At 51.8% G+C, this 26,078-nt stretch overlaps 1 protein-coding gene across 9 annotated transcripts in view; it reads left to right on the top strand.

Moving 5' to 3' along the window:
- The window catches only part of LOC124008799 (neurexin-2-like), a 1,096,959-nt gene that overhangs the window by 501,606 nt on the left and 569,275 nt on the right, over window positions 1-26,078 (top strand). For all 9 annotated transcript variants that reach the window (XM_046320364.1, XM_046320362.1, XM_046320358.1 and 6 more), the window contains one exon: window positions 23,937-24,098. In XM_046320364.1, the coding sequence (XP_046176320.1) occupies window positions 23,937-24,098 (162 nt within the window). The remainder of the gene's footprint in view (window positions 1-23,936; window positions 24,099-26,078) is intronic.

Genomic DNA, 26,078 nt, shown 5'->3' with positions numbered 1-26,078 from the left:
AGAGGAGGAGTCAGAGGGTCAGAGAGAGGAGGAGTCAGAGGTTCAGAGAGAGGGAGTAAGAGGGTCAGAGAGAGAAGGAGTCAGTGGGTCAGAAAGAGAAGGAGTCAGAGGGTCAGAGTGAGAGGGAGTCAGAGGGTCAGAGAGAGAAGGAGTCAGTGGGTCAGAGAGAGAGAGAAGGAGTCAGAGGGTCAGAGAGAGAGAGAAGGAGTCAGTGGGTCAGAGAGAGAGAGAAGGAGTCAGAGGGTCAGAGAGAGAGAGAGTCAGAGGGTCAGAGAGAGAGAGAGTCAGAGGGTCAGAGTGAGAGGGAGTCAGAGGGTCAGAGTGAGAGGGAGTCAGAGGGTCAGAGTGAGAGGGAGTCAGAGGGTCAGAGAGAGAAGGAGTCAGAGGGTCAGAGAGAGAAGGAGTGAGAGAGAGGGTCAGAGAGAGAGATAGTGGGAGAGAGGTTCAGAGAGAGAGGGAGTCAGAGGGGCAGAGAGAGAAGGCGTCAGAGGGTCAGAGAGATAGTGAGAGAGAGGGTCAGAGAGAGAGGGAGTCAGAGGGTCAGAGAGAGAAGGAGTCAGTGGGTCAGAGAGAGAAGGAGTCACAGGGTCAGAGAGAGAAGGAGTCAGAGGGTCAGAGAGAGAGGGAGTCAGTTGGTCAGAGAGAGAGGGAGTCAGTGGGTCAGAGAGAGATAGATAGTGAGAGAGAGGGTCAGAGAGAGAGATAGTGGGAGAGAGGTTCAGAGAGAGAGGGAGTCAGAGGGGCAGAGAGAGAAGGCGTCAGAGGGTCAGAGACATAGTGAGAGAGAGGGTCAGAGAGAGAGTGAGTCAGAGGGTCAGAGAGAGAAGGAGTCAGAGGGTCAGAGAGAGAAGGAGTCAGAGGGTCAGAGAGAGAAGGAGTCAGAGGGTCAGAGAGAGAAGGAGTCAGAGGGTCAGAGAGAGAAGGAGTCAGAGGGTCAGAGAGAGATAGTGAGAGAGAGGGTCAGAGAGAGGGAGTCAGAGGGTCAGAGAGAGAAGGAGTCAGAGGGTCAGAGAGAGAAGGAGTCAGAGGGTCAGAGAGAGGAGGAGTCAGAGGGTCAGAGAGAGGAGGAGTCAGAGGTTCAGAGAGAGGGAGTAAGAGGGTCAGAGAGAGAAGGAGTCAGTGGGTCAGAAAGAGAAGGAGTCAGAGGGTCAGAGTGAGAGGGAGTCAGAGGGTCAGAGAGAGAAGGAGTCAGTGGGTCAGAGAGAGAGAGAAGGAGTCAGAGGGTCAGAGAGAGAGAGAGAGTCAGAGGGTCAGAGTGAGAGGGAGTCAGAGGGTCAGAGAGAGAAGGAGTCAGAGGGTCAGAGACAGAAGGAGTCAGAGGGTCAGAGTGAGAGGTTCAGAGAGAGAAGGAGTCAGAGGGTCAGAGAGATAGAGAGAGTCAGAGGGTCAGAGAGAGATAGTGAGCGAGAGGGTCCGAGAGAGAGGGAGTCAGAGGGTCAGAGAGAAATGGAGTCAGAGGGTCAGAGAGAGAAGGAGTCAGAGGGTCAGAGAGAGAGATAGTGGGAGAGAGGTTCAGAGAGAGAGGGAGTCAGAGGGGCAGAGAGAGAAGGCGTCAGAGGGTCAGAGAGATAGTGAGAGAGAGGGTCAGAGAGAGAGGGAGTCAGAGGGTCAGAGAGAGAAGGAGTCAGAGGGTCAGAGAGAGAAGGAGTCAGAGGGTCAGAGAGAGAAGGAGTCAGAGGGTCAGAGAGAGAAGGAGTAGAGGGTCAGAGAGAGAAGGAGTCAGAGGGTCAGAGAGAGAAGGAGTCAGAGGGTCAGAGAGAGATAGTGAGAGAGAGTGTCAGAGAGAGATGGAGTCAGAGGGTCAGAGCTAGAAGGAGTCAGTGGGTCAGAGCTAGAAGGAGTCAGTGGGTCAGAGAGAGAGGGAGTCAGAGGGTCAGAGAGAGAAGGAGACAGAGGGTCAGAGATAGAAGGAGTCAGAGGGTCAGAGAGAGAAGGAGTCAGAGGGTCAGAGAGAGAAGGAGTCAGAGGGTCAGAGAGAGAAGGAGTCAGAGGGTCAGCGAGAGAAGGAGTCAGAGGGTCAGCGAGAGAAGGAGTCAGAGGGTCAGAGAGAGAGATAGTGAGAGAGAGGGTCAGAGAGAGAGGGAGTCAGGGGGTCAGAGAGAGAAGGAGTCAGAGGGTCAGCGAGAGAAGGAGTCAGAGGGTCAGAGAGAGAGATAGTGAGCGAGAGGGTCAGAGAGAGTGGGAGTCAGAGGGTCAGAGAGAGAGATAATGAGAGAGAGGGTCAGAGAGAGAGGGAGTCAGGGGGTCAGAGAGAGAAGGAGTCAGAGGGTCAGAGAGAGAAGGCGTCAGAGGGTCAGAGAGAGAAGGAGTCAGAGGGTCAGAGAGAGAAGGAGTCAGAAGGTCAGTGGGTCAGAGAGAGAAGGAGTCAGAGGGTCAGAGAGAGACGGAGTCAGAGGGTCAGAGAGAGAGGGAGTCAGTGGGTCAGAGAGATAAGGAGTCAGAGGGTCAGAGAGAGAAGGAGTCAGTGGGTCAGAGAGAGAAGGAGTCAGAGGGTCAGGGAGAGATAGATAGTGAGAGAGAGGGTCAGAGAGAGAAGGAGTCAGAGGGTCAGAGATAGAGAGATAGTGAGAGAGAGGTTCAGATAGAGAGGGAGTCAGAGGGTCAGAGAGAGGGATTCAGAGGGTCAGAGAGAGAGGGAGTCAGAGGGTCAGAGAGAGAAGGAGTCAGAGGGTCAGAGAGAGAAGGAGTCAGAGGGTCAGAGAGAGAAGGAGTCAGAGGGTCAGCGAGAGAAGGAGTCAGAGGGTCAGCGAGAGAAGGAGTCAGTGGGTCAGAGAGAGAGAGATTGTGAGAGAGAGGGTCAGAGAGAGTGGGAGTAAGAGGGTCAGAGAGAAATGGAGTCAGAGGGTCAGAGAGAGAAGGAGTCAGAGGGTCAGAGAGAGAGATAGTGGGAGAGAGGTTCAGAGAGAGAGGGAGTCCTTGGGTCAGAGAGAGAAGGAGTCAGTGGGTCAGAGAGAGAAGGAGTCAGTGGGTCAGAGAGAGAGAGATTGTGAGAGAGAGGGTCAGAGAGAGTGGGAGTAAGAGGGTCAGAGAGAAATGGAGTCAGAGGGTCAGAGAGAGAAGGAGTCAGAGGGTCAGAGAGAGAGATAGTGGGAGAGAGGTTCAGAGAGAGAGGGAGTCAGAGGGGCAGAGAGAGAAGGCGTCAGAGGGTCAGAGAGATAGTGAGAGAGAGGGTCAGAGAGAGAGGGAGTCAGAGGGTCAGAGAGAGAAGGAGTCAGAGGGTCAGAGAGAGAAGGAGTCAGAGGGTCAGAGAGAGAAGGAGTCAGAGGGTCAGAGAGAGAAGGAGTCAGAGGGTCAGAGAGAGAAGGAGTCAGAGGGTCAGAGAGAGAAGGAGTCAGAGGGTCAGAGAGAGATAGTGAGAGAGAGTGTCAGAGAGAGGGGGAGTAAGAGGGTCAGAGAGAGATGGAGTCAGAGGGTCAGAGCTAGAAGGAGTCAGTGGGTCAGAGAGAGAGGAGTCAGAGGGTCAGAGAGAGAAGGAGACAGAGGGTCAGAGATAGAAGGAGTCAGAGGGTCAGAGAGAGAGGAGTCAGAGGGTCAGAGAGAGAAGGAGTCAGAGGGTCAGAGAGAGAAGGAGTCAGAGGGTCAGAGAGAAGGAGTCAGAGGGTCAGAGAGAAGGAGTCAGAGGGTCAGAGAGAGAGATAGTGAGAGAGAGGGTCAGAGAGAGAGGGAGTCAGGGGGTCAGAGAGAGAAGGAGTCAGAGGGTCAGAGAGAGAAGGAGTCAGAGGGTCAGAGAGAGAGATAGAGCGAGAGGGTCAGAGTGAGAGGGGAGTCAGAGGGTCAGAGAGAGAGATAATGAGAGAGAGGGTCAGAGAGAGAGGGAGTCAGAGGGTCAGAGAGAGAAGGAGTCAGAGGGTCAGAGAGAGAGATAGAGGGTCAGAGAGAGTCAGAGGGTCAGAGAGAGAAGGAGTCAGAAGGGTGGGTCAGAGAGAGAAGGAGTCAGAGGGTCAGAGAGAGACGGAGTCAGAGGGTCAGAGAGAGAGGGAGTCAGTGGGTCAGAGAGATAAGGAGTCAGAGGGTCAGAGAGAGAAGGAGTCAGAGGGTCAGAGAGAGAAGGAGTCAGAGGGTCAGGGAGAGATAGATAGTGAGAGAGAGGGTCAGAGAGAGAAGGAGTCAGAGGGTCAGAGATAGAGAGAGTGAGAGAGAGGTTAAGATAGAGAGGAGTCAGAGGGTCAGAGAGAGGGATTCAGAGGGTCAGAGAGAGAGGAGTCAGAGGGTCAGAGAGAGAAGGAGTCAGAGGGTCAGAGAGAGAAGGAGTCAGAGGGTCAGAGAGAGAAGGAGTCAGAGGGTCAGAGAGAGAAGGAGTCAGAGGGTCAGAGAGAAGGAGTCAGAGGGTCAGAGAGAAGGAGTCAGAGGGTCAGAGAGAGAGATAGTGAGAGAGAGGGTCAGAGAGAGAGGGAGTCAGAGGGTCAGAGAGAGAAGGAGTCAGAGGGTCAGAGAGAGAAGGAGTCAGAGGGTCAGAGAGAGAAGGAGTCAGAGGGTCAGAGAGAGAAGAGTCAGTGGGTCAGAGAGAGAAGGAGTCAGAGGGTCAGAGAGAGAAGGAGTCAGAGGGTCAGAGAGAGGAGGAGTCAGAGAGAGGGAGTCAGAGGGTAGAGAGAGAAGGAGTGAAAGGGTCAGAGAGAGAAGGAGTCAGAGGGTCAGAGAGATAGAGAGAGTCAGAGGGTCAGAGAGAGATAGTGAGAGAGGGTCAGAGAGAGAGGGAGTCAGAGGGTCCGAGAGAGAGGGAGTCAGAGGGTCAGAGAGAGAGGGAGTCAGAGGGTCAGAGAGAGAAGGAGTCAGAGGGTCAGAGAGAGAAGGAGTCAGAGGGTCAGAGAGAGAGAGGTGAGAGAGAGGGTCAGAGAGAGAGAGGAGTCAGGGGGTCAGAGAGAGAAGGAGTCAGAGGGTCAGAGAGAGAAGGAGTCAGAGGGTCAGAGAGAGAAGGAGTCAGAGGGTCAGAGAGAAGGAGTCAGTGGGTCAGAGAGAGAAGGAGTCAGAGGGTCAGAGAGAGGAGGAGTCAGAGAGAGGGAGTCAGAGGGTCAGAGAGAAGGAGTGAAAGGGTCAGAGAGAGAAGGAGTCAGAGGGTCAGAGAGATAGAGAGAGTCAGAGGGTCAGAGAGAGATAGTGAGCGAGAGGGTCAGAGAGAGAGGGAGTCAGAGGGTCAGAGAGAGAGGAGTCAGAGGGTCAGAGAGAGAAGGAGTCAGAGGTTCAGAGAGAGAGATAGTGAGAGAGAGGGTCAGAGAGAGAGGGAGTCAGAGGGTCAGAGAGAGAAGGAGTCAGTGGGTCAGAGAGAGAAGGAGTCAGTGGGTCAGAGAGAGAGATTGTGAGAGAGAGGGTAAGAGAGAGTGGGAGTAAGAGGGTCAGAGAGAGATGGAGTCAGAGGGTCAGAGAGAGATAGTGAGAGAGAGGGTCAGAGAGAGAGGGAGTCAGAGGGTCAGAGAGAGATGGAGTCAGAGGGTCAGAGAGAGATAGGAGAGAGAGGGTCAGAGAGAGATGGAGTCAGAGGGTCAGCGAGAGAGATAGTGAGAGAGAGGGTCAGAGAGAGAGGGAGTCAGAGGGTCAGAGAGAGAGGAGTCAGAGGGTCAGAGAGAGAAGGAGTCAGTGGGTCAGAGAGAGATAGTGAGAGAGAAAAGGAATGAGAGAGAAGGAGTCAGTGGGTCAGAGAGAGAAGGAGTCAGAGGGTCAGGGAGAGATAGATAGTGAGAGAGAGGGTCAGAGAGAGAAGGAGTCAGAGGGTCAGAGATAGAGAGATAGTGAGAGAGAGGTTCAGATAGAGAGGGAGTCAGAGGGTCAGAGAGAGGGATTCAGAGGGTCAGAGAGAGAGGGAGTCAGAGGGTCAGAGAGAGAAGGAGTCAGAGGGTCAGAGAGAGAAGGAGTCAGAGGGTCAGAGAGAGAAGGAGTCAGAGGGTCAGAGAGAAGGAGTCAGAGGGTCAGAGAGAGAAGGAGTCAGTGGGTCAGAGAGAGAGAGATTGTGAGAGAGAGGGTCAGAGAGAGTGGGAGTAAGAGGGTCAGAGAGAAATGGAGTCAGAGGGTCAGAGAGAGAAGGAGTCAGAGGGTCAGAGAGAGAGATAGTGGGAGAGAGGTTCAGAGAGAGAGGGAGTCCTTGGGTCAGAGAGAGAAGGAGTCAGTGGGTCAGAGAGAGAAGGAGTCAGTGGGTCAGAGAGAGAGAGATTGTGAGAGAGAGGGTCAGAGAGAGAGGGAGTAAGAGGGTCAGAGAGAAATGGAGTCAGAGGGTCAGAGAGAGAAGGAGTCAGAGGGTCAGAGAGAGAGATAGTGGGAGAGAGGTTCAGAGAGAGAGGGAGTCAGAGGGGCAGAGAGAGAAGGCGTCAGAGGGTCAGAGAGATAGTGAGAGAGAGGGTCAGAGAGAGAGGGAGTCAGAGGGTCAGAGAGAGAAGGAGTCAGAGGGTCAGAGAGAGAAGGAGTCAGAGGGTCAGAGAGAGAAGGAGTCAGAGGGTCAGAGAGAGAAGGAGTCAGAGGGTCAGAGAGAGAAGGAGTCAGAGGGTCAGAGAGAGAAGGAGTCAGAGGGTCAGAGAGAGATAGTGAGAGAGAGTGTCAGAGAGAGGGGGAGTAAGAGGGTCAGAGAGAGATGGAGTCAGAGGGTCAGAGCTAGAAGGAGTCAGTGGGTCAGAGAGAGAGGGAGTCAGAGGGTCAGAGAGAGAAGGAGACAGAGGGTCAGAGATAGAAGGAGTCAGAGGGTCAGAGAGAGAAGGAGTCAGAGGGTCAGAGAGAGAAGGAGTCAGAGGGTCAGAGAGAGAAGGAGTCAGAGGGTCAGCGAGAGAAGGAGTCAGAGGGTCAGCGAGAGAAGGAGTCAGAGGGTCAGAGAGAGAGATAGTGAGAGAGAGGGTCAGAGAGAGAGGGAGTCAGGGGTCAGAGAGAGAAGGAGTCAGAGGGTCAGCGAGAGAAGGAGTCAGAGGGTCAGAGAGAGAGATAGTGAGCGAGAGGGTCAGAGAGAGTGGGAGTCAGAGGGTCAGAGAGAGAGATAATGAGAGAGAGGGTCAGAGAGAGAGGGAGTCAGGGGTCAGAGAGAGAGGAGTCAGAGGGTCAGAGAGAGAAGGCGTCAGAGGGTCAGAGAGAGAAGGAGTCAGAGGGTCAGAGAGAGAAGGAGTCAGAGGGTCAGAGAGAGAAGGAGTCAGAAGGTCAGAGAGAGACGGAGTCAGAGGGTCAGAGAGAGAGGGAGTCAGTGGGTCAGAGAGATAAGGAGTCAGAGGGTCAGAGAGAGAAGGAGTCAGTGGGTCAGAGAGAGAAGGAGTCAGAGGGTCAGGGAGAGATAGATAGTGAGAGAGAGGGTCAGAGAGAGAAGGAGTCAGAGGGTCAGAGATAGAGAGATAGTGAGAGAGAGGTTAAGATAGAGAGGGAGTCAGAGTCAGAGGGTCAGAGAGAGAGAGAGGGAGTCAGAGGGTCAGAGAGAGAAGGAGTCAGAGGGTCAGAGAGAGAAGGAGTCAGAGGGTCAGAGAGAGAAGGAGTCAGAGGGTCAGAGAGAGAAGGAGTCAGAGGGTCAGAGAGAGAGATAGTGAGAGAGAGGGTCAGAGAGAGAGAGTCAGGGGGTCAGAGAGAGAAGGAGTCAGAGGGTCAGAGAGAGAAGGAGTCAGAGGGTCAGAGAGAGAAGGAGTCAGAGGGTCAGAGAGAAGGAGTCAGTGGGTCAGAGAGAAGGAGTCAGAGGGTCAGAGAGAGAAGGAGTCAGAGGGTCAGAGAGAGAGAAGAGAGGAGTCAGAGGGTCAGAGAGAGAAGGAGTGAGTCAGAGAGGTCAGAGGGTCAGAGAGATAGGAGTCAGAGGGTCAGAGAGAGATAGGAGTCAGAGGGTCAGAGAGAGAGGAGTCAGAGGGTCCGAGAGAGGGAGTCAGAGGGTCAGAGAGAGAAGGAGTCAGAGGGTCAGAGAGAGAAGGAGTCAGAGGGTCAGAGAGAGAAGGAGTCAGAGGGTCAGAGAGAGAGATAGTGAGAGAGAGGGTCAGAGAGAGAGGGAGTCAGGGGGTCAGAGAGAGAAGGAGTCAGAGGGTCAGAGAGAGAAGGAGTCAGAGGGTCAGAGAGAGAAGGGTCAGAGGGTCAGAGAGAAGGAGTCAGTGGGTCAGAGAGAGGTCAGAGGGTCAGAGAGAGGAGGAGTCAGAGGGTCAGAGAGAGAAGGAGTCAGAGAGGTCAGAGGGTCAGAGAGATAGGAGTCAGAGGGTCAGAGAGAGATAGTGAGCGAGAGGGTCAGAGAGAGAGGGAGTCAGAGGGTCAGAGAGAGAGGGAGTCAGAGGGTCAGAGAGAGAAGGAGTCAGAGGGTCAGAGAGAGAGAGTCAGAGGGTCAGAGAGAGAGGAGTCAGAGGGTCAGAGAGAGAAGGAGTCAGAGGGTCAGAGAGAGAAGGAGTCAGTGGGTCAGAGAGAGAGGAGTCAGAGGGTCAGAGAGAGAAGGAGTCAGAGGGTCAGAGAGAGATGGAGTCAGAGGGTCAGAGAGAGATAGTGAGAGAGAGGGTCAGAGAGAGAGGGAGTCAGAGGGTCAGAGAGAGATGGAGTCAGAGGGTCAGAGAGAGATAGTGAGAGAGAGGGTCAGAGAGAGATGGAGTCAGAGGGTCAGAGAGAGAGATAGTGAGAGAGAGGGTCAGAGAGAGAGGGAGTCAGAGGGTCAGAGAGAGAGGAGTCAGAGGGTCAGAGAGAGAAGGAGTCAGTGGGTCAGAGAGAGATAGGAGTCAGAGGGTGAGAGAGAAGGAGTCAGAGGGTCAGAGAGAGAGAGAGTCAGAGAGAGCTAGTGAGAGAGGGTCAGAGAGAGAAATAGGGAGTCAGAGGGTCAGAGAGAAGGAGTCAGTGGGTCAGAGAGAGAGGGAGTCAGAGGGTCAGAGAGAGAGGAGTCAGAGGGTCAGAGAGAGAAGGAGTCAGAGGGTCAGAGAGAGAAGGAGTCAGAGGGTCAGAGAGAGGGACTCAGAGGGTCAGAGAGAGGGAGTCAGAGGGTCAGAGAGAGATAGTGAGAGAGAGGGTCAGAGAGAGAGGAGTCAGAGGGTCAGAGAGAGAAGGAGTCAGAGGGTCAGAGAGAGAGATGGAGTCAGAGGGTCAGAGAGAGGGAGTCAGAGGGTCAGAGAGAGAGATAATGAGAGAGAGGGTCAGAGAGAGAGGGAGTCAGAGGGTCAGAGAGAGAAGGAGTCAGAGGGTCAGAGAGAGAAGGCGTCAGAGGGTCAGAGAGAGAAGGAGTCAGAGGGTCAGAGAGAGAAGGAGTCAGAGGGTCAGAGAGAGAAGGAGTCAGAGGGTCAGAGAGAGAGAGGAGTCAGAGGGTCAGAGAGAGAGGAGTCAGAGGGGTCAGAGAGAGAAGGAGTCAGAGGGTCAGAGAGAGAAGGAGTCAGAGGGTCAGAGAGAGAAGGAGTCAGAGGGTCAGAGAGAGATAGTGAGAGAGAGGTCAGAGAGAGAAGGAGTCAGAGGGTCAGAGAGAGAGGAGTCAGAGTCAGAGAGAAGAGTCAGTTCAGAGAGAGAGGGAGTCAGAGGGTCAGAGAGAGAAGGATTCAGAGGGTCAGAGAGAGAGGAGTCAGAGGGTCAGAGAGAGAAGGAGTCAGAGGGTCAGAGAGAGAAGGAGTCAGAGGGTCAGAGAGAGAAGGAGTCAGAGGGTCAGCGAGAGAAGGAGTCAGAGGGTCAGAGAGAAGGAGTCAGAGGGTCAGAGAGAGAGATAGTGAGAGAGAGGGTCAGAGAGAGAGGGAGTCAGGGGGTCAGAGAGAGAAGGAGTCAGAGGGTCAGAGAGAGAAGGAGTCAGAGGGTCAGAGAGAGAAGTGAGTCAGAGGGTCAGAGAGAGAAGGGAGTCAGAGGGTCAGAGAGAGAAGGAGTCAGAGGGTCAGAGAGAGGAGGAGTCAGAGAGAGAGAGGAGTCAGAGGGTCAGAGAGAGAAGGAGTCAGAGGGTCAGAGAGAGAAGGAGTCAGAGGGTCAGAGAGAGAGGAGTCAGAGGGTCAGAGAGAGAGAGTCAGAGGGTCAGAGAGAGAGGAGTCAGAGGGTCAGAGAGATAAGGAGTCAGAGGGTCAGAGAGAGAAGGAGTCAGTGGGTCAGAGAGAGAAGGAGTCAGAGGGTCAGGGAGAGATAGATAGTGAGAGAGAGGGTCAGAGAGAGAAGGAGTCAGAGGGTCAGAGAGAGAGATAGTCAGAGGGTCAGATAGAGAGGGAGTCAGAGGGTCAGAGAGAGGGATTCAGAGGGTCAGAGAGAGAGGGAGTCAGAGGGTCAGAGAGAGAAGGAGTCAGAGGGTCAGAGAGAGAAGGAGTCAGAGGGTCAGAGAGAGATAGTGAGTCAGAGGGTCAGCGAGAGAAGGAGTCAGAGGGTCAGAGAGAGAAGGAGTCAGAGGGTCAGAGAGAGAGATAGTGAGAGAGAGGGTCAGAGAGAGAAGGAGTCAGAGGGTCAGAGAGAGAAGGAGTCAGAGGGTCAGAGAGAGAAGGAGTCAGAGGGTCAGAGAGAAGGAGTCAGGGGGTCAGAGAGAGAAGGAGTCAGAGGGTCAGAGAGAGAAGGAGTCAGAGGGTCAGAGAGAGGAGGAGTCAGAGAGAGGGAGTCAGAGGGTAGAGAGAGAAGGAGTGAAAGGGTCAGAGAGAGAAGGAGTCAGAGGGTCAGAGAGATAGAGAGAGTCAGAGGGTCAGAGAGAGATAGTGAGCGAGAGGGTCAGAGAGAGAGGGAGTCAGAGGGTCCGAGAGAGAGGGAGTCAGAGGGTCCGAGAGAGAGGGAGTCAGAGGGTCAGAGAGAGAAGGAGTCAGAGGGTCAGCGAGAGAAGGAGTCAGAGGGTCAGAGAGAGAGATAGTGAGAGAGAGGGTCAGAGAGAGAGGGAGTCAGGGGGTCAGAGAGAGAAGGAGTCAGAGGGTCAGAGAGAGAAGGAGTCAGAGGGTCAGAGAGAGAAGGAGTCAGAGGGTCAGAGAGAAGGAGTCAGTGGGTCAGAGAGAGAAGGAGTCAGAGGGTCAGAGAGAGGAGGAGTCAGAGAGAGGGAGTCAGAGGGTCGAGAGAGAAGGAGTGAAAGGGTCAGAGAGAGAAGGAGTCAGAGGGTCAGAGAGATAGAGAGAGTCAGAGGGTCAGAGAGAGATAGTGAGCGAGAGGGTCAGAGAGAGAGGGAGTCAGAGGGTCCGAGAGAGAGGGAGTCAGAGGGTCCGAGAGAGAGGGAGTCAGAGGGTCAGAGAGAGAAGGAGTCAGAGGGTCAGAGAGAGAGATAGTGAGAGAGAGGGTCAGAGAGAGAGGGAGTCAGAGGGTCAGAGAGAGAAGGAGTCCGTGGGTCAGAGAGAGAAGGAGTCAGTGGGTCAGAGAGAGAGATTGTGAGAGAGAGGGTAAGAGAGAGTGGGAGTAAGAGGGTCAGAGAGAGATGGAGTCAGAGGGTCAGCGAGAGAGATAGTGAGAGAGAGGGTCAGAGAGAGAGGGAGTCAGAGGGTCAGAGAGAGATGGAGTCAGAGGGTCAGCGAGAGAGATAGTGAGAGAGAGGGTCAGAGAGAGATGGAGTCAGAGGGTCAGCGAGAGAGATAGTGAGAGAGAGGGTCAGAGAGAGAGGGAGTCAGAGGGTCAGAGAGAGAGGAGTCAGAGGGTCAGAGAGAGAAGGAGTCAGTGGGTCAGAGAGAGATAGTGAGAGAGAAAATGAATGAGAGAGAAGGAGTCAGTGGGTCAGAGAGAGAGAGGAGTCAGAGAGAGAGCTAGTGAGAGAGGGTCAGAGAGAGAAATAGTGAGAGAGAGAAGGAATGAGAGAGAAGGAGTCAGTGGGTCAGAGAGAGAGGGAGTCAGAGGGTCAGAGAGAGAAGGAGTCAGAGGGTCAGAGAGAGAAGGAGTCAGAGGGTCAGAGAGAGAAGGAGTCAGAGGGTCAGAGAGAGGGACTCAGAGGGTCAGAGAGAGGGAGTCAGAGGGTCAGAGAGAGAGATAGTGAGAGAGAGGGTCAGAGAGAGAGGGAGTCAGAGGGTCAGAGAGAGAAGGAGTCAGTGGGTCAGAGCGAGAGATATTGAGAGAGAGAGAGAGAGTCAGAGGGTCAGAGAGAGAAGGAGTCAGTGGGTCTGAGAGAGAAGGAGTCAGAGGGTCAGAGAGAGAAGGAGTCAGTGGGTCAGAGAGAGATTGTGTCAGAGGGTCAGAGAGAGAGGGAGTCAGAGGGTCAGAGAGAGAGAAGAGTCAGTGGGTCAGAGAGAGGAGTCAGAGGGTCAGAGAGAGATAGTGAGAGAGAGGTCAGAGAGAGAGGTCAGAGGGTCAGAGAGATATGGAGTCAGAGGGTCAGAGAGAGAAGGAGTCAGTGGGTCAGAGAGAGAAGGAGTCAGAGGGTCAGAGAGAGATAGATAGTGAGAGAGAGTCAGAGAGAGAGGAGTCAGAGGGTCAGAGATAGATGGAGTCAGAGGGTCAGAGAGAGAGGAGTCAGAGGGTCAGAGAGAGGGAGTCAGAGGGTCAGAGAGAGAGATAGTGAGCAGAGGGTCAGAGAGAGAAGGAGTCAGAGGGTCAGAGAGAGAGAGTCAGAGGGTCAGAGAGAGAGGAGTCAGAGGGTCAGAGAGAGAAGGAGTCAGAGGGTCAGAGAGAGAAGGAGTCAGAGGGTCAGAGAGAGAGATAGTGAGTCAGAGGGTCAGAGAGAGAGGAGTCAGAGGGTCAGAGAGAGAAGGAGTCAGAGGGTCAGAGAGAGAAGGAGTCAGAGGGTCAGAGAGAGAGAGTCAGAGGGTCAGAGAGAGAGGAGTCAGTGGGTCAGAGAGAGAAGGAGTCAGAGGGTCAGAGAGAGAGGAGTCAGGAGTCAGAGGGTCAGAGAGAGAAGGAGTCAGAGGGTCAGAGAGAGAAGGAGTCAGAGGGTCAGAGAGAGAAGGAGTCAGAGGGTCAGAGAGAGAGATAGTGAGTCAGAAGGTCAGGGTCAGAGAGAGAAGGAGTCAGAGGGTCAGAGAGAGAGGGAGTCAGTCAGAGAGAGAGTCAGAGGGTCAGAGAGAGAAGGAGTCAGAGGGTCAGAGAGAGAAGGAGTCAGAGGGTCAGAGAGAGAAGTGAGTCAGAGGGTCAGAGAGAGAAGGAGTCAGAGGGTCAGAGAGAGAGGAGTCAGAGGGTCAGAGAGAGAAGGAGTCAGAGGGTCAGAGAGAGAAGGAGTCAGAGGGTCAGAGACAGAGAGTCAGAGGGTCAGAGAGAGAAGGAGTCAGAGGGTCAGAGAGAGAGAGGAGTCAGAGGGTCAGAGAGAGATAGGAGAGAAAGGGTCAGAGAGAGAGGAGTCAGAGGGTCAGAGAGAAAGATAGGGTCAGAGAGAGAGTGTCAGAGGGTCAGAGAGAGAGAGTCAGAGGGTCAGAGAGAGAGGGAGTCAGAGGGTCAGAGAGAGAGGGAGTCAGAGGGTCAGAGAGAGAAAGGAGTCAGAGGGTCAGAGAGAGAAGGAGTCAGAGGGTCAGAGAGAGAGGAGTCAGAGGGTCAGAGAGAGAAGGAGTCAGAGGGTCAGAGAGAGAAGGAGTCAGTGGGTCAGAGAGAAGGAGTCAGAGAGGGTCAGAGAGAGTGGGAGTCAGAGGGTCAGAGAGAGAAGGAGTCAGAGGGTCAGAGAGAGATAGTGAGAGAGAGGGTCAGAGAGAGAGGAGTCAGGGGGTCAGAGAGAGAAGGAGTCAGAGGGTCAGAGAGAGAAGGAGAGAGGGTCAGAGAGAGAAGGAGTCAGAGGGTCAGAGAGAGAGGAGAGAGTGGGTCAGAGAGAGAGTCAGAGGGTCAGAGAGAGAAGGAGTCAGAGGGTCAGAGAGAGAGGAGTCAGAGGGTCAGAGAGAGGGAGTCAGAGGGTCAGAGAGAGAGGAGTCAGTGGGTCAGAGAGAGAGTGGGTCAGAGAGAGAGTCAGAGAGAGAAGGAGTCAGAGGGTCAGAGAGAGAAGGAGTCAGAGGGTCAGAGAGAGAGGAGTCAGAGGGTCAGAGAGAGAAGGAGTCAGAGGGTCAGAGAGAGAAGGAGTCAGAGGGTCAGAGAGAGAAGGAGTCAGAGGGTCAGAGAGAGAAGAGTCAGAGGGTCAGAGAGAGGGCGTCAGAGGGTCAGAGAGAGAGATAGTGAGAGAGAGGGTCAGAGAGAGATAGATAGAGTCAGAGGGTCAGAGAGAGAAGGAGTCAGATGGGTCAGAGAGAGAATAGTGAGAGAGAGGGTCAGAGAGAGAAGGAGTCAGAGGGTCAGAGAGAGATAGAGTCAGAGGGTCAGAGAGAGAAGGAGTCAGAGGGTCAGAGAGAGAGAAGGAGTCAGAGGGTCAGAGAGATAGTGAGAGAGGGGTCAGAGAGAGAGGGAGTCAGAGGGTCAGAGAGAGAGGAGTCAGAGGGTCAGAGAGAGAGTCAGAGGGTCAGAGAGAGATAGTCAGAGGGTCAGAGAGAGAGGGAGTCAGAGGGTCAGAGAGAAAGATAGGAGAGAGGGTCAGAGAGAGAAGGAGTCAGAGGGTCAGAGAGAGAGGGATCAGAGGGTCAGAGAGAGAAGGAGTCAGAAGGTCAGTGGGTCAGAGAGAGAAGGAGTCAGAGGGTCAGAGAGAGAGGAGTCAGAGGGTCAGAGAGAGAAGGAGTCAGAGGGTCAGCGAGAGAAGGAGTCAGAGGGTCAGAGAGAGATAGTGAGAGAGGGTCAGAGAGAGAGGGAGTCAGAGGGTCAGAGAGAGAAGGAGTCAGAGGGTCAGAGAGAGAAGGAGTCAGAGGGTCAGAGAGAGAAGGAGTCAGAGGGTCAGAGAGAGAAGGAGTCAGAGGGTCAGAGAGAGAAGGAGTCAGAGGGTCAGAGAGAGAAGGAGTCAGAGGGTCAGAGAGAGGAGGAGTCAGAGGGTCAGAGAGAGAGAGAAGGAGTCAGAGGGTCAGAGAGAGGGGAGTCAGTGGGTCAGAGAGAGAGGAGTCAGTGGGTCAGAGAGAGAAGGAGTCAGAGGGTCAGAGAGAGGAGGAGTCAGAGGTTCAGAGAGAGAAGGAGTCAGAGGGTCAGAGAGAGAAGGAGTCCGTGGGTCAGAGAGAGAAGGAGTCAGTGGGTCAGAAAGAGAAGGAGTCAGAAGGTCAGTGGGTCAGAGAGAGAAGGAGTCAGAGGGTCAGAGAGAGAAGGAGTCAGAGGGTCAGAGAGAGAGGGAGTCAGTGGGTCAGAGAGAGAAGGAGTCAGAGGGTCAGAGAGAGAAGGAGTCAGTGGGTCAGAGAGAGAAGGAGTCAGAGGGTCAGAGAGAGAAGGAGTCAGAGGGTCAGAGAGAGATAGATAGTGAGAGAGAGGGTCAGAGAGAGAAGGAGTCAGAGGGTCAGAGACAGAGATAGTGAGAGAGAGGTTCAGAGAGAGAGGGAGTCAGAGGGGCAGAGAGAGAAGGCGTCAGAGGGTCAGAGAGATAGTGAGAGAGAGGGTCAGAGAGAGAGGGAGTCAGTGGGTCAGAGAGAAAGATAGTGAGAGAGAGTGTCAGAGAGAGAGGGAGTCAGAGGGTCAGAGAGAGGGATTCAGAGGGTCAGAGAGAGAGGGAGTCAGAGGGTCAGAGAGAAAAGGAGTCAGAGGGTCAGAGATAGAAGGAGTCAGAGGGTCAGAGAGAGGAGTCAGAGGGTCAGAGAGAGAAGGAGTCAGAGGGTCATCGAGAGAAGGAGTCAGAGGGTCAGCGAGAGAAGGAGTCAGAGGGTCAGCGAGAGAAGGAGTCAGAGGGTCAGAGAGAGAGATAGTGAGAGAGAGGGTCAGAGAGAGAGGGAGTCAGGGGGTCAGAGAGAGAAGGAGTCAGAGGGTCAGAGAGAGAAGAGTCAGGAGGGTCAGTGGGTCAGAGAGAGAAGGAGTCAGAGGGTCAGAGAGAGAAGGAGTCAGAGGGTCAGAGAGAGGAGGAGTCAGAGAGAGGGAGTCAGAGGGTCAGAGAGAGAAGGAGTCAGAGGGTCAGAGAGAGAGGGAGTCAGTGGGTCAGAGAGAGAGGGAGTCAGTGGGTCAGAGAGAGAAGGAGTCAGAGGGTCAGAGAGAGAAGGAGTCAGAGGGTCAGAGAGAGAAGGAGTCAGAGGGTCAGAGAGAGAAGGAGTCAGAGGGTCAGAGAGAGAAGGAGTCACAGGGTCAGAGAGAGAAGGAGTCAGTGGGTCAGAGAGAGAAGGAGTCAGAGGGTCAGAGAGAGAAGGCGTCAGAGGGTCAGAGAGAGATAGATAGTGAGAGAGAGGGTCAGAGAGAGATAGATAGTGAGAGAGAGGGTCAGAGAGAGAGGGAGTCAGATGGGCAGAGAGAGATAGATAGTGAGAGAGAGGGTCAGAGAGAGAAGGAGTCAGAGGGTCAGAGAGAGATAGATAGTGAGAGAGAAGGTCAGAGAGAGAGGGAGTCAGAGGGGCAGAGAGAGAAGGCTTCAGAGGGTCAGAGAGATAGTGAGAGAGAGGGTCAGAGAGAGAGGGAGTCAGTGGGTCCGAGAGAGAGGGAGTCAGAGGGTCAGAGAGAGAGGGAGTCAGAGGGTCCGAGAGAGAGGAAGTCAGAGGGTCAGAGAGAGAGGGAGTCAGTGGGTCAGAGAGAAAGATAGTGAGAGAGAGGGTCAGAGAGATAGGGAGTCAGAGGGTCAGAGAGAGGGATTCAGAGGGTCAGAGAGAGAAGGAGTCAGAAGGTCAGTGGGTCAGAGAGAGAAGGAGTCAGAGGGTCAGAGAGAGAAGGAGTCAGAGGGTCAGCGAGAGAAGGAGTCAGAGGGTCAGCGAGAGAAGGAGTCAGAGGGTCAGAGAGAGATAGTGAGAGAGAGGGTCAGAGAGAGAGGGAGTCAGGGGGTCAGAGAGAGAAGGAGTCAGAGGGTCAGAGAGAGAAGGAGTCAGAGGGTCAGAGAGAGAAGGAGTCAGAGGGTCAGAGAGAAGTAGTCAGTGGGTCAGAGAGAGAAGGAGTCAGAGGGTCAGAGAGAGAAGGAGTCAGAGGGTCAGAGAGAGGAGGAGTCAGAGAGAGGGAGTCAGAGGGTCAGAGAGAGAAGGAGTCAGAGGGTCAGAGAGAGAGGGAGTCAGTGGGTCAGAGAGAGAGGGAGTCAGTGGGTCAGAGAGAGAAGGAGTCAGAGGGTCAGAGAGAGAAGGAGTCAGAGGGTCAGAGAGAGAAGGAGTCAGAGGGTCAGAGAGAGAAGGAGTCAGAGGGTCAGAGAGAGAAGGAGTCACAGGGTCAGAGAGAGAAGGAGTCAGTGGGTCAGAGAGAGAAGGAGTCAGAGGGTCAGAGAGAGAAGGCGTCAGAGGGTCAGAGAGAGATAGATAGTGAGAGAGAGGGTCAGAGAGAGATAGATAGTGAGAGAGAGGGTCAGAGAGAGAGGGAGTCAGATGGGCAGAGAGAGATAGATAGTGAGAGAGAGGGTCAGAGAGAGGAGTCAGAGGGTCAGAGAGAGATAGATAGTGAGAGAGAGGGTCAGAGAGAGAGGGAGTCAGAGGGGCAGAGAGAGAAGGCGTCAGAGGGTCAGAGAGATAGTGAGAGAGACGGTCAGAGAGAGAGGGAGTCATTGGGTCCGAGAGAGAGGGAGTCAGAGGGTCAGAGAGAGAGGGAGTCAGAGGGTCCGAGAGAGAGGAAGTCAGAGGGTCAGAGAGAGAGTCAGTGGGTCAGAGAGAAAGATAGTGAGAGAGAGGGTCAGAGAGATAGGGAGTCAGAGGGTCAGAGAGAGGGATTCAGAGGGTCAGAGAGAGAAGGAGTCAGAAGGTCAGTGGGTCAGAGAGAGAAGGAGTCAGAGGGTCAGAGAGAGAAGGAGTCAGAGGGTCAGAGAGAGAGGGAGTCAGTGGGTCAGAGAGAGAAGGAGTCAGAGGGTCAGAGAGAGAAGGAGTCAGTGGGTCAGAGAGAGAAGGAGTCAGAGGGTCAGAGAGAGAAGGAGTCAGAGGGTCAGAGAGAGAGATAGTGAGAGAGAGGTTCAGAGAGAGAGGGAGTCAGAGGGGCAGAGAGAGAAGGCGTCAGAGGGTCAGAGAGATAGTGAGAGAGAGGGTCAGAGAGAGAGGGAATCAGTGGGTCAGAGAGAAAGATAGTGAGAGAGAGTGTCAGAGAGAGAGGGAGTCAGAGGGTCAGAGAGAGGGATTCAGAGGGTCAGAGAGAGAGGGAGTCAGAGGGTCAGAGAGAAAAGGAGTCAGAGGGTCAGAGATAGAAGGAGTCAGAGGGTCAGAGAGAGAAGGAGTCAGAGGGTCAGAGAGAGAAGGAGTCAGAGGGTCAGAGAGAGAAGGAGTCAGAGGGTCAGCGAGAGAAGGAGTCAGAGGGTCAGCGAGAGAAGGAGTCAGAGGGTCAGAGAGAGAGATAGTGAGAGAGAGGGTCAGAGAGAGAGGGAGTCAGGGGGTCAGAGAGAGAAGGAGTCAGAGGGTCAGAGAGAGAAGGAGTCAGAGGGTCAGTGAGTCAGAGAGAGAAGGAGTCAGAGGGTCAGAGAGAGAAGGAGTCAGAGGGTCAGAGAGAGAAGGAGTCAGAGGGTCAGAGAGAAGGAGTCAGTGAGTCAGAGAGAGAAGGAGTCAGAGGGTCAGAGAGAGAAGGAGTCAGAGGGTCAGAGAGAGGAGGAGTCAGAGGGTCAGAGGGTCAGAGAGAGAAGGAGTCAGTGGGTCAGAGAGAGAGGGAGTCAGTGGGTCAGAGAGAGAGGGAGTCAGTGGGTCAGAGAGAGAAGGAGTCAGAGGGTCAGAGAGAGAAGGAGTCAGAGGGTCAGAGAGAGAAGGAGTCATAGGGTCAGAGAGAGAAGGAGTCACAGGGTCAGAGAGAGAAGGAGTCAGTGGGTCAGAGAGAGAAGGAGTCAGTGGGTCAGAGAGATGGATAGTGAGAGAGAGGGTCAGAGGGATCAGATAGTGAGAGAGAGGGTCAGAGGAGTCAGAGGGGCAGAGAGATAGATAGTGAGAGAGAGGGTCAGAGAGAGATAGATAGTGAGAGAGAGGGTCAGAGAGAGAGGGAGTCAGAGGGGCAGAGAGAGATAGATAGTGAGAGAGAGGGTCAGTGAGAGAAGGAGTCAGAGGGTCAGAGAGAGATGGATAGTGAGAGAGAGGGTCAGAGAGAGAGGGAGTCAGAGGGGCAGAGAGAGAAGGCGTCAGAGGGTCAGAGAGATAGTGAGAGAAAGGGTCAGAGAGAGAGGGAGTCAGTGGGTCCGAGAGAGAGGGAGTCAGAGGGTCCGAGAGAGAGGGAGTCAGAGGGTCCGAGAGAGAGGGAGTCAGAGGGTCAGAGAGAGAGGGAGTCAGTGGGTCAGAGAGAAAGATAGTGAGAGAGAGGGTCAGAGAGATAGGGAGTCAGAGGGTCAGAGAGAGGGATTCAGAGGGTCAGAGAGAGAAGGAGTCAGAGGGTCAGAGAGAGAAGGAGTGAGTGTGTCAGAGAGAGAAGGAGTCAGAGGGTCAGAGAGAGAGATAGTGAGCGAGAGGGTCAGAGAGAGGGGGAGTCAGAGGGTCTGAGAGAGAGGGAGTCAGAGGGTCAGAGAGAGAAGGAGTCAGAGGGTCAGAGAGAGAGATAGTTAGAGAGAGGGTCAGAGAGAGAGGGAGTCAGAGGGTCAGAGAGAGAAGGAGTCAGTGGGTCAGAGAGAGAAGGAGTCAGAGGGTCAGAGAGAGAAGGAGTCAGAGAAAGAGATGGTGAGAGAGAGGGTCAGAGAGAGAGGGAGTCAGAGGGTCAGAGAGAGATGGAGTCAGAGGGTCAGAGAGAGAAGGAGTCACTGGGTCAGAGAGAGAAAGAGGAGTCAGAGGGTCAGAGATTGACATAGTGAGAGAGAGAATGAATGAGAGAGGAGTCAGAGAGAGAGAGAGAGAGAGAGAGAGAGAGAGAGAGAGAGAGAGAGAGAGAGAGAGAGAGAGAGAGAGAGAGAGAGAGAGAGAGAGAGAGAGAGAGAGATAGAGAGGAGTCAGATATTGAGATAGTGAGAGAGGAGTCAGAGAGAGAGAAGGAGACAGGAATTAGGATAGTGAGAGAGAAGGAGTTAGAGAGAGAGGAGACAGATTGAGATAGTGAGAGAGAGTGTCAGAGAGAGAGAAGGACACAGAGATTGAGATAGTGAGAGAGAGAGAGGGTCAGAGAGAGAGAAGTTGACAGAGATTGAGATAGTGAGAGAGAGGGTCAGAGAGAGAGAAGGAGAAAGAGATTGAGATAGTGAGAGAGAGAAGGAGACAGAGATTGAGATAGTGAGAGAGAGGGTCAGAGAGAGAGAAGGAGACTGAGATTGAGATAGTGAGAGAGAGGGTCAGAGAGAGAGAAGGAGACCGAGACTGAGATTGAGATAGTGAGAGAGAGGGTCAGAGAGAGAGAAGGAGACCGAGATTGAGATTGAGATAGTGAGAGAGAGGGTCAGAGAGAGAGAGAACCAGTGGTGATTCCAGATTGTGATGGTGACAATGTTAAATGTTGCATCTCTTTTTAGGTCAGGCAAAGAGAGGGGCTGACTCCACTGTACGGGAAAGAGCTGTTTAGTTCCGTAGGCAGCATTTCTTACAACACAATCCTTCCAAGTGTTTGAGTAATGTGTTGGAAACACAAGAAAAAAAAAACAAGAGCAATAGTATTTGAAAGTTGGATTATTGATCAAATAAAATAAAAAAGCTTGAAGTCAAATGTGTTATACAGTTTAGGCAGACATTGCGGGGCTGTGGTTTCTCCAGTTTCCTCAGCCTACTGTCTGGTTCATGGGCATCTGAGGTAACTAGGGACTTTGAACCAGCGGCGAGCTGTGATGTTATCATCACCATTTAGTCTCAGGCTAGTGAAGGATGACGGCCAGTGGAAGATGACGCAACCACCAGCAACATCATTCCAGACAATACTATTCAGTGGGGCTGAAGACTGAGGCCATACCTAACTCACTAGAGTGCAGTAGCGTAGCACTCCCAAAACCCTCTAGACATTCCCTAGACGTAATATCTGATTATTAGCCATGTTGCTAGTTTTGGTCATTGTGGACATTTGATTATTTAAGTCCATGGAAAGCGTAATATTCTTCAGACTTTGGCAAAAGCCAGATCACCTGATTCAAATCATTCTCTTTCGCCTGGACAAATGGAGATTTGAAACAATTGAACAAATTTGAACAATTGCCAGCATAATAAGTGTAGGTAAATTGCCAGGATGGTGACACTTAGTTGAATGGAGACTACAGTGAAACTACATATTGTTACTATTTCTTGCATTGATGTGTGTCAATGGGTGACCTGAGAGGCTCGGAAATACTCAAGGGCAGGCAGAACGGAGGGAGGTAGGGAGAGAAAGAGAGAGAGAGAGAGAGAGAGAGAGAGAGAGAGAGAGAGAGAGAGAGAGGGGATGTGGCCCCCAAAAAATAGTGCTAATCTCCCATCTCCCATTTCCCCTCTTTCAGCTGGAATCCTCACAGGTGGCTGGCAGCTGGCTGACACTCCCTCCATTAATGGCCCGCTAATGATGTTAACTACTGGACCCAGTGCCAGGCTAGCGTAGCGCTGCACCGCTAACCACCACACAGCTAAACACACAAGGCCCACTGCCAACTGTGACTTAACTGCTGCAGTTGGTGTCTTATTCTGTCACGGAAAGGGGTTCAAGTCGAGTTCCGTGGATTTGCCCCCGATTTGATGGACTCTAGCCGCCAAGAAGAGGTCGTGTTATGAGTGAGTGGATCGAGAACCACAAAGCAATGGATCCCCGGTTTTGATTAGCGTGTGTTGAGATCACTTGTACTTGGAGTCACTTGAGCCAGCCGTGGCTGCTTCTCGAAAGACTTATAGTCGCTAGATGCGGTAACGCTGACCTCCCTCCTCCCTCCCCCTTCGGTCTCTCCCCCCACCCCCACAGGACCCCTCCCCTCCAGAGAAGTGGCCCTCAGGCAAACATATCAACAGCCCTGCCCCCCCCCCAGGATGACCAGGGATGTGCCCACCTCCGCCTCCACCACCACCTCTTCCACGTCTCCTATAAGCACAACCTAAACTGGCCTCTATCTATTTTCCTCAAGTAGTGACAGCAGACATAAAAATGGGTTGCCCTGTTTTGAGGGAAGTACGTCAAAAAACGAAAACGGTCACACACACAGACAAAAAGGAATAGCAGAGTGCTTAGCTGGGGACGAGACCTTTGGAGTGCAGTTGTTGTCAGGGTTGTTTTCAGGACCTCAAAAGACCAAGGTACCATGGTTACGGCACTGTTTTCACTTTTGACTCAGGCATATTTGTATAGGTCTTTTATGAGGTCTTGCTGAAATGAGACAAGGTGAATGTTCATAGAGTTTTAGCTTTGTTGGTATTCACAGTTTGGTACTCAACTAGTCTGTTGTTGAATGTGATTAGGGAATCTTTTCATTATAAAGCAGTCAATCGTCAGTTGCCAAGGTTGATTCATGTATACGAAGCAGTTTCAAGTATTTGACAGGTGAATGAATCAATGCTGAAGAAATCTATTGACCAACAATGTTCTACAGAACACAATGTACTGCGAGTTGGTAGAAAATGGAGGACGTTTGTAACTATCAACAGAACAGATTTCAATAGATAATCAAAATACAGGTAGTGTATTAAGAGAAAATAATTGCCTGTTTTCTACCCCCTGCAAACAGCCCAAATATCACTAGATTGGATATTAGTAAGGCCCACACTACCCATATAGCGAATATGAACTATTTGCACTGTGGAATGTAATGTTATTCACAGTAACCCAGAGCATGGTTGTTGGTTTGTGTGTGGTACAGTGTGTAGGCCAACAGATGTCATATTAAAGATTGGAGAGGATCGTAGCGACCCTAGCCAGGACTATTAGTATAATTACAATATAAATTGGTGTTGGACGGTAAAATCCAATCCAAATGAAGTCACTTGGCAAGACACTGCTCTGTATCCATACAATCCACGGGCAAACACTGTCACAATGTTCTCTGATCACAAAACGGAAATGATCAGGGAAGACTTTGATCGTCAACATTACTCCCGCCTCGATGGTTCGATTCAAACTCAATTATAAAGAGCACATCTAATATACCCCTGGTACACAAAACATTAGCAAAAATGACAGACTGACCAGGTGAACCCAAGTGAAAACTATGATCCCTTACTGATGCCACTTGTTAAATCCACTTCAGTGTCGATGGAGGGGAGAAGACCGGTTAAAGAGGGATTTTTTAAGCCTTGAGACAATTGAGACATGGATTGTGTATGTGTGCCGTTCAGAGGGTGAATGGGATAGACAAAAGACTGAAGTCCCTTTGAACAGGTATGGTAGTATACTCCGCTCCGCGTATAAGTCCGTTACAAGACAAATTGGTTATTTTTTTTGATATATTCGCACTGCATAGGAACTTCAATTGGACAGATTTCATATCTGATTTTCTTTCCCTCCCTGAGTAAGTCAGAGGCCTGGTATTACATGATAAAGAGTCCCCCTCTCATCTCAACTCTGCTATAATCAAATTAAGGTCAACTCAGTGACTCTGCACTGAAGTATACTCTAGTGTCTCTGCAATACTAATGAATAGACCCAGGACTTAACATTCTGTAGAGAGAGGGAATGAATAGGTCTTTGCGCCTGGCACCTTTCTGGCAAAAGCTGACAATCTTCCTCCAGAGGGCTTGAGGAAGCCTTTAAAAAAACAGACGGTTGATGCCTTTTACGTTCCATGAAAGGAAAACAAAGGCTTTTTTCTCAGTTGGAGCTATCTCCCCTCCATCAGACTCCTGGCGGTGTACATTTGATTCCGTCTGTCAGTTTCCGCTCCGTCAGTGATCAAAGACGCCGCTCGCTCCCGTAACCTCGCACAAAAAAAAACACGACTTTTGGTATTTAAATATTTAAATAAAGTTCTTTTCATCCCCCGACTCTCTTGATTGAGGTTCTGTTCGACTGGAACGCAGACTGAATAGTCAAGCATTGAGGTTTGTCAGTTGTTTGACTCTGCAAGGTCATATTGTCAGTTGTCTAGTTTGTTAAGTGGTCAAATAATATGCAATTCATACTTCCACGAACTAGTCTTACCCTTGAGACCTTATTAGAGAGTGAAAACAGCATCGTCCCAGTGGTCAACCCTAGCAACTGCACTCGTGAGCGACTCCCCTCTGAGCTGCGCCCACGCGACCAATCGTGAACGAGTAACGCCACACCGTAGGGGACAGCCCCCGCCTACCACCAGTGTTTAATCCAACTTCTTCCTTTCCTTTCCCCTCCTCCACTCCTCTACTCTTTCTCTCTCTTTTTTTGTTGTTGTCTCGCTCCATCTGTCTATCCCTCTCTACCTACCTGTCTCTGTTGGGCCGTGCCCGTACCAGGTGACTATATCAGTGGATGGTATTCTGACCACTACTGGTTATACCCAGGAGGACTATACCATGTTGGGCTCAGATGACTTCTTCTACATTGGGGGGAGTCCCAATACTGCGGACCTGCCCGGATCACCCGTCAGCAACAACTTCATGGGCTGCCTTAAAGATGTGAGTGTCTCTGGTTCAGTACTGGCATCACGGGGGGAAATCACACACACACGCACACGCACACACACACACACACACACACACACACACACACACACACACACACACACACACACACACACACACACACACACACACACACACACACACACACACACACACACACACACGCACGCACACACACACACACCCCAGGAGTCTGCTGAAGGGAGGACGGCCCATAATAATCCTTCCGTCACCAGTAAGGTAACCACCGGCTGCCTATGATGCACACACACACACGCACACACACACACACACACACACACACAGACACTCATACTTGCTCGCGTACACAAACAGTTTACACAGACAGATATAATTTATCTGCGTGTGAACCTGTGTGTGTGTGTGTGTGTGTGTGTGTGTGTGTGTGTGTGTGTGTGTGTGTGTGTGTGTGTGTGTGTGTGTGTGTGTGTGTGTGTGTGTGTGTGTGTGTGTGTGTGTGTGTGTGTGTGTGTGTGTGAAGGTAGGAGATGTCAGACAGGCGTGTGGAGGCATCATACATTCCCTATGAACAGGCTGGATATTCTCTCAGAGACTAAATGATTATTCTAAATCTAAGAGGAAGTAAAATGATAAGTCACCATAGTTGGTATGAAATAGTTTTTCTCACCAATAAGGCTCCAAGCCACAACTTAACAAGATGAGAAAAGGACCACTCCATTTCAAACATTATACTCTGGTATGCCTAATGGCTTATATAGGAAGGACTGGGAATAAGGCTCCAATTCATTTCCTCATAAAGGTTCTCTGATTTGAATAAGTGATTACTTTTTCATCGGTTTTAATGAATCATATAGTAATCACATCTCTAACTTAATTATGCTCTTACAATTACGTTTTCATTATTTTGGTTGCTGTAAGAAAAATTCCCTCTTGGACTCATCCTCCCAAGGCATTTCTAGTCTGTCTCCTGAAGATGAGGATCAGGGCCGTTTCTAGCTTTTTGGGGGCCCTAAGCGAGAGTTGGTTGAGCCCCCCCCCCCCCCCCCCCACATCGCAGACAACAAATGTATTGGCTCCCCTCTTGATGGCGTGGAGAACATTTTAGTTTTAAAGCAAATGTTCTGCAATTCTACACACTTTCCCATGGGTTTTAAAACACATTTCACATTTTACTCATTGTGACATGTGGAAGAGAGAGAACTTTGCCTTTTTAAAGCACATTTTCTGCAATTCTACACATTTGCCGTGGGGTTGAGAGAAACATGTGCAGTTTTAAAGCAAAGATCCTGCAATACTACATATTTTGCCATGGCTTATGCCATGTTCATATGATACTGTATGTGTGAGAGTGACTAACAAAATCAATTGGGGCCCCCTAGAGGTCAGGGCCCCTGGGCCGATGATGCACTACCCAATTTAGAATTGCACGTTGTGTATTCTACTATCCTAACTTACAGTAAGTTTAGACCCCGACTCACCTTCCAAAGTTGCTTATGCCCGGAAAACGTCACTGATGATGACGATGATACAATCAATTCCCAAACAGAGAGAGAGAAAGAGAGAGAGAAACAGAGGGCGAGAAGGAGGGAGGGGAGGAGTAAGAGGAAGAGGAAGAGGAAAGAGGAGGATGAGGGAAAGTGAAGGAGTATAAACCAGTGGGAAAAAGGACATCTTTTTTTAAATGCAGAGAGAAGAGAAGAGGCATGACATGACTTGGACGAGTGAAATCTGCCAGTAATTGTCAAAGTTTTAAGGGAGGAAGGAAGACTAAGAGCAAGAGAAAGGGTGATACTGTACGAGCAGACGGGGAAGGGGGAGCAGACACAGCGAAAGGACGAGAGAAGACAGATGTCCAGTCAAGAAAGAATGAAGCCTGAAAGTGAAGTCTGCAATATATAATCAGCTGTGAAAATGGGAAGAGAGGGTGACAAGTAAGAGTTTGAAGACTGTGTAGAAGAGAATGGGGGGCAGAAATTAGACAGAGAAGAGCAA

The sequence above is a fragment of the Oncorhynchus gorbuscha genome, linkage group LG21 (assembly GCF_021184085.1).
Source record: "Oncorhynchus gorbuscha isolate QuinsamMale2020 ecotype Even-year linkage group LG21, OgorEven_v1.0, whole genome shotgun sequence".
Classification (NCBI taxonomy): Eukaryota; Metazoa; Chordata; class Actinopteri; order Salmoniformes; family Salmonidae; genus Oncorhynchus; species Oncorhynchus gorbuscha.
This window is presented reverse-complemented; position numbering and strand designations above follow the sequence as displayed.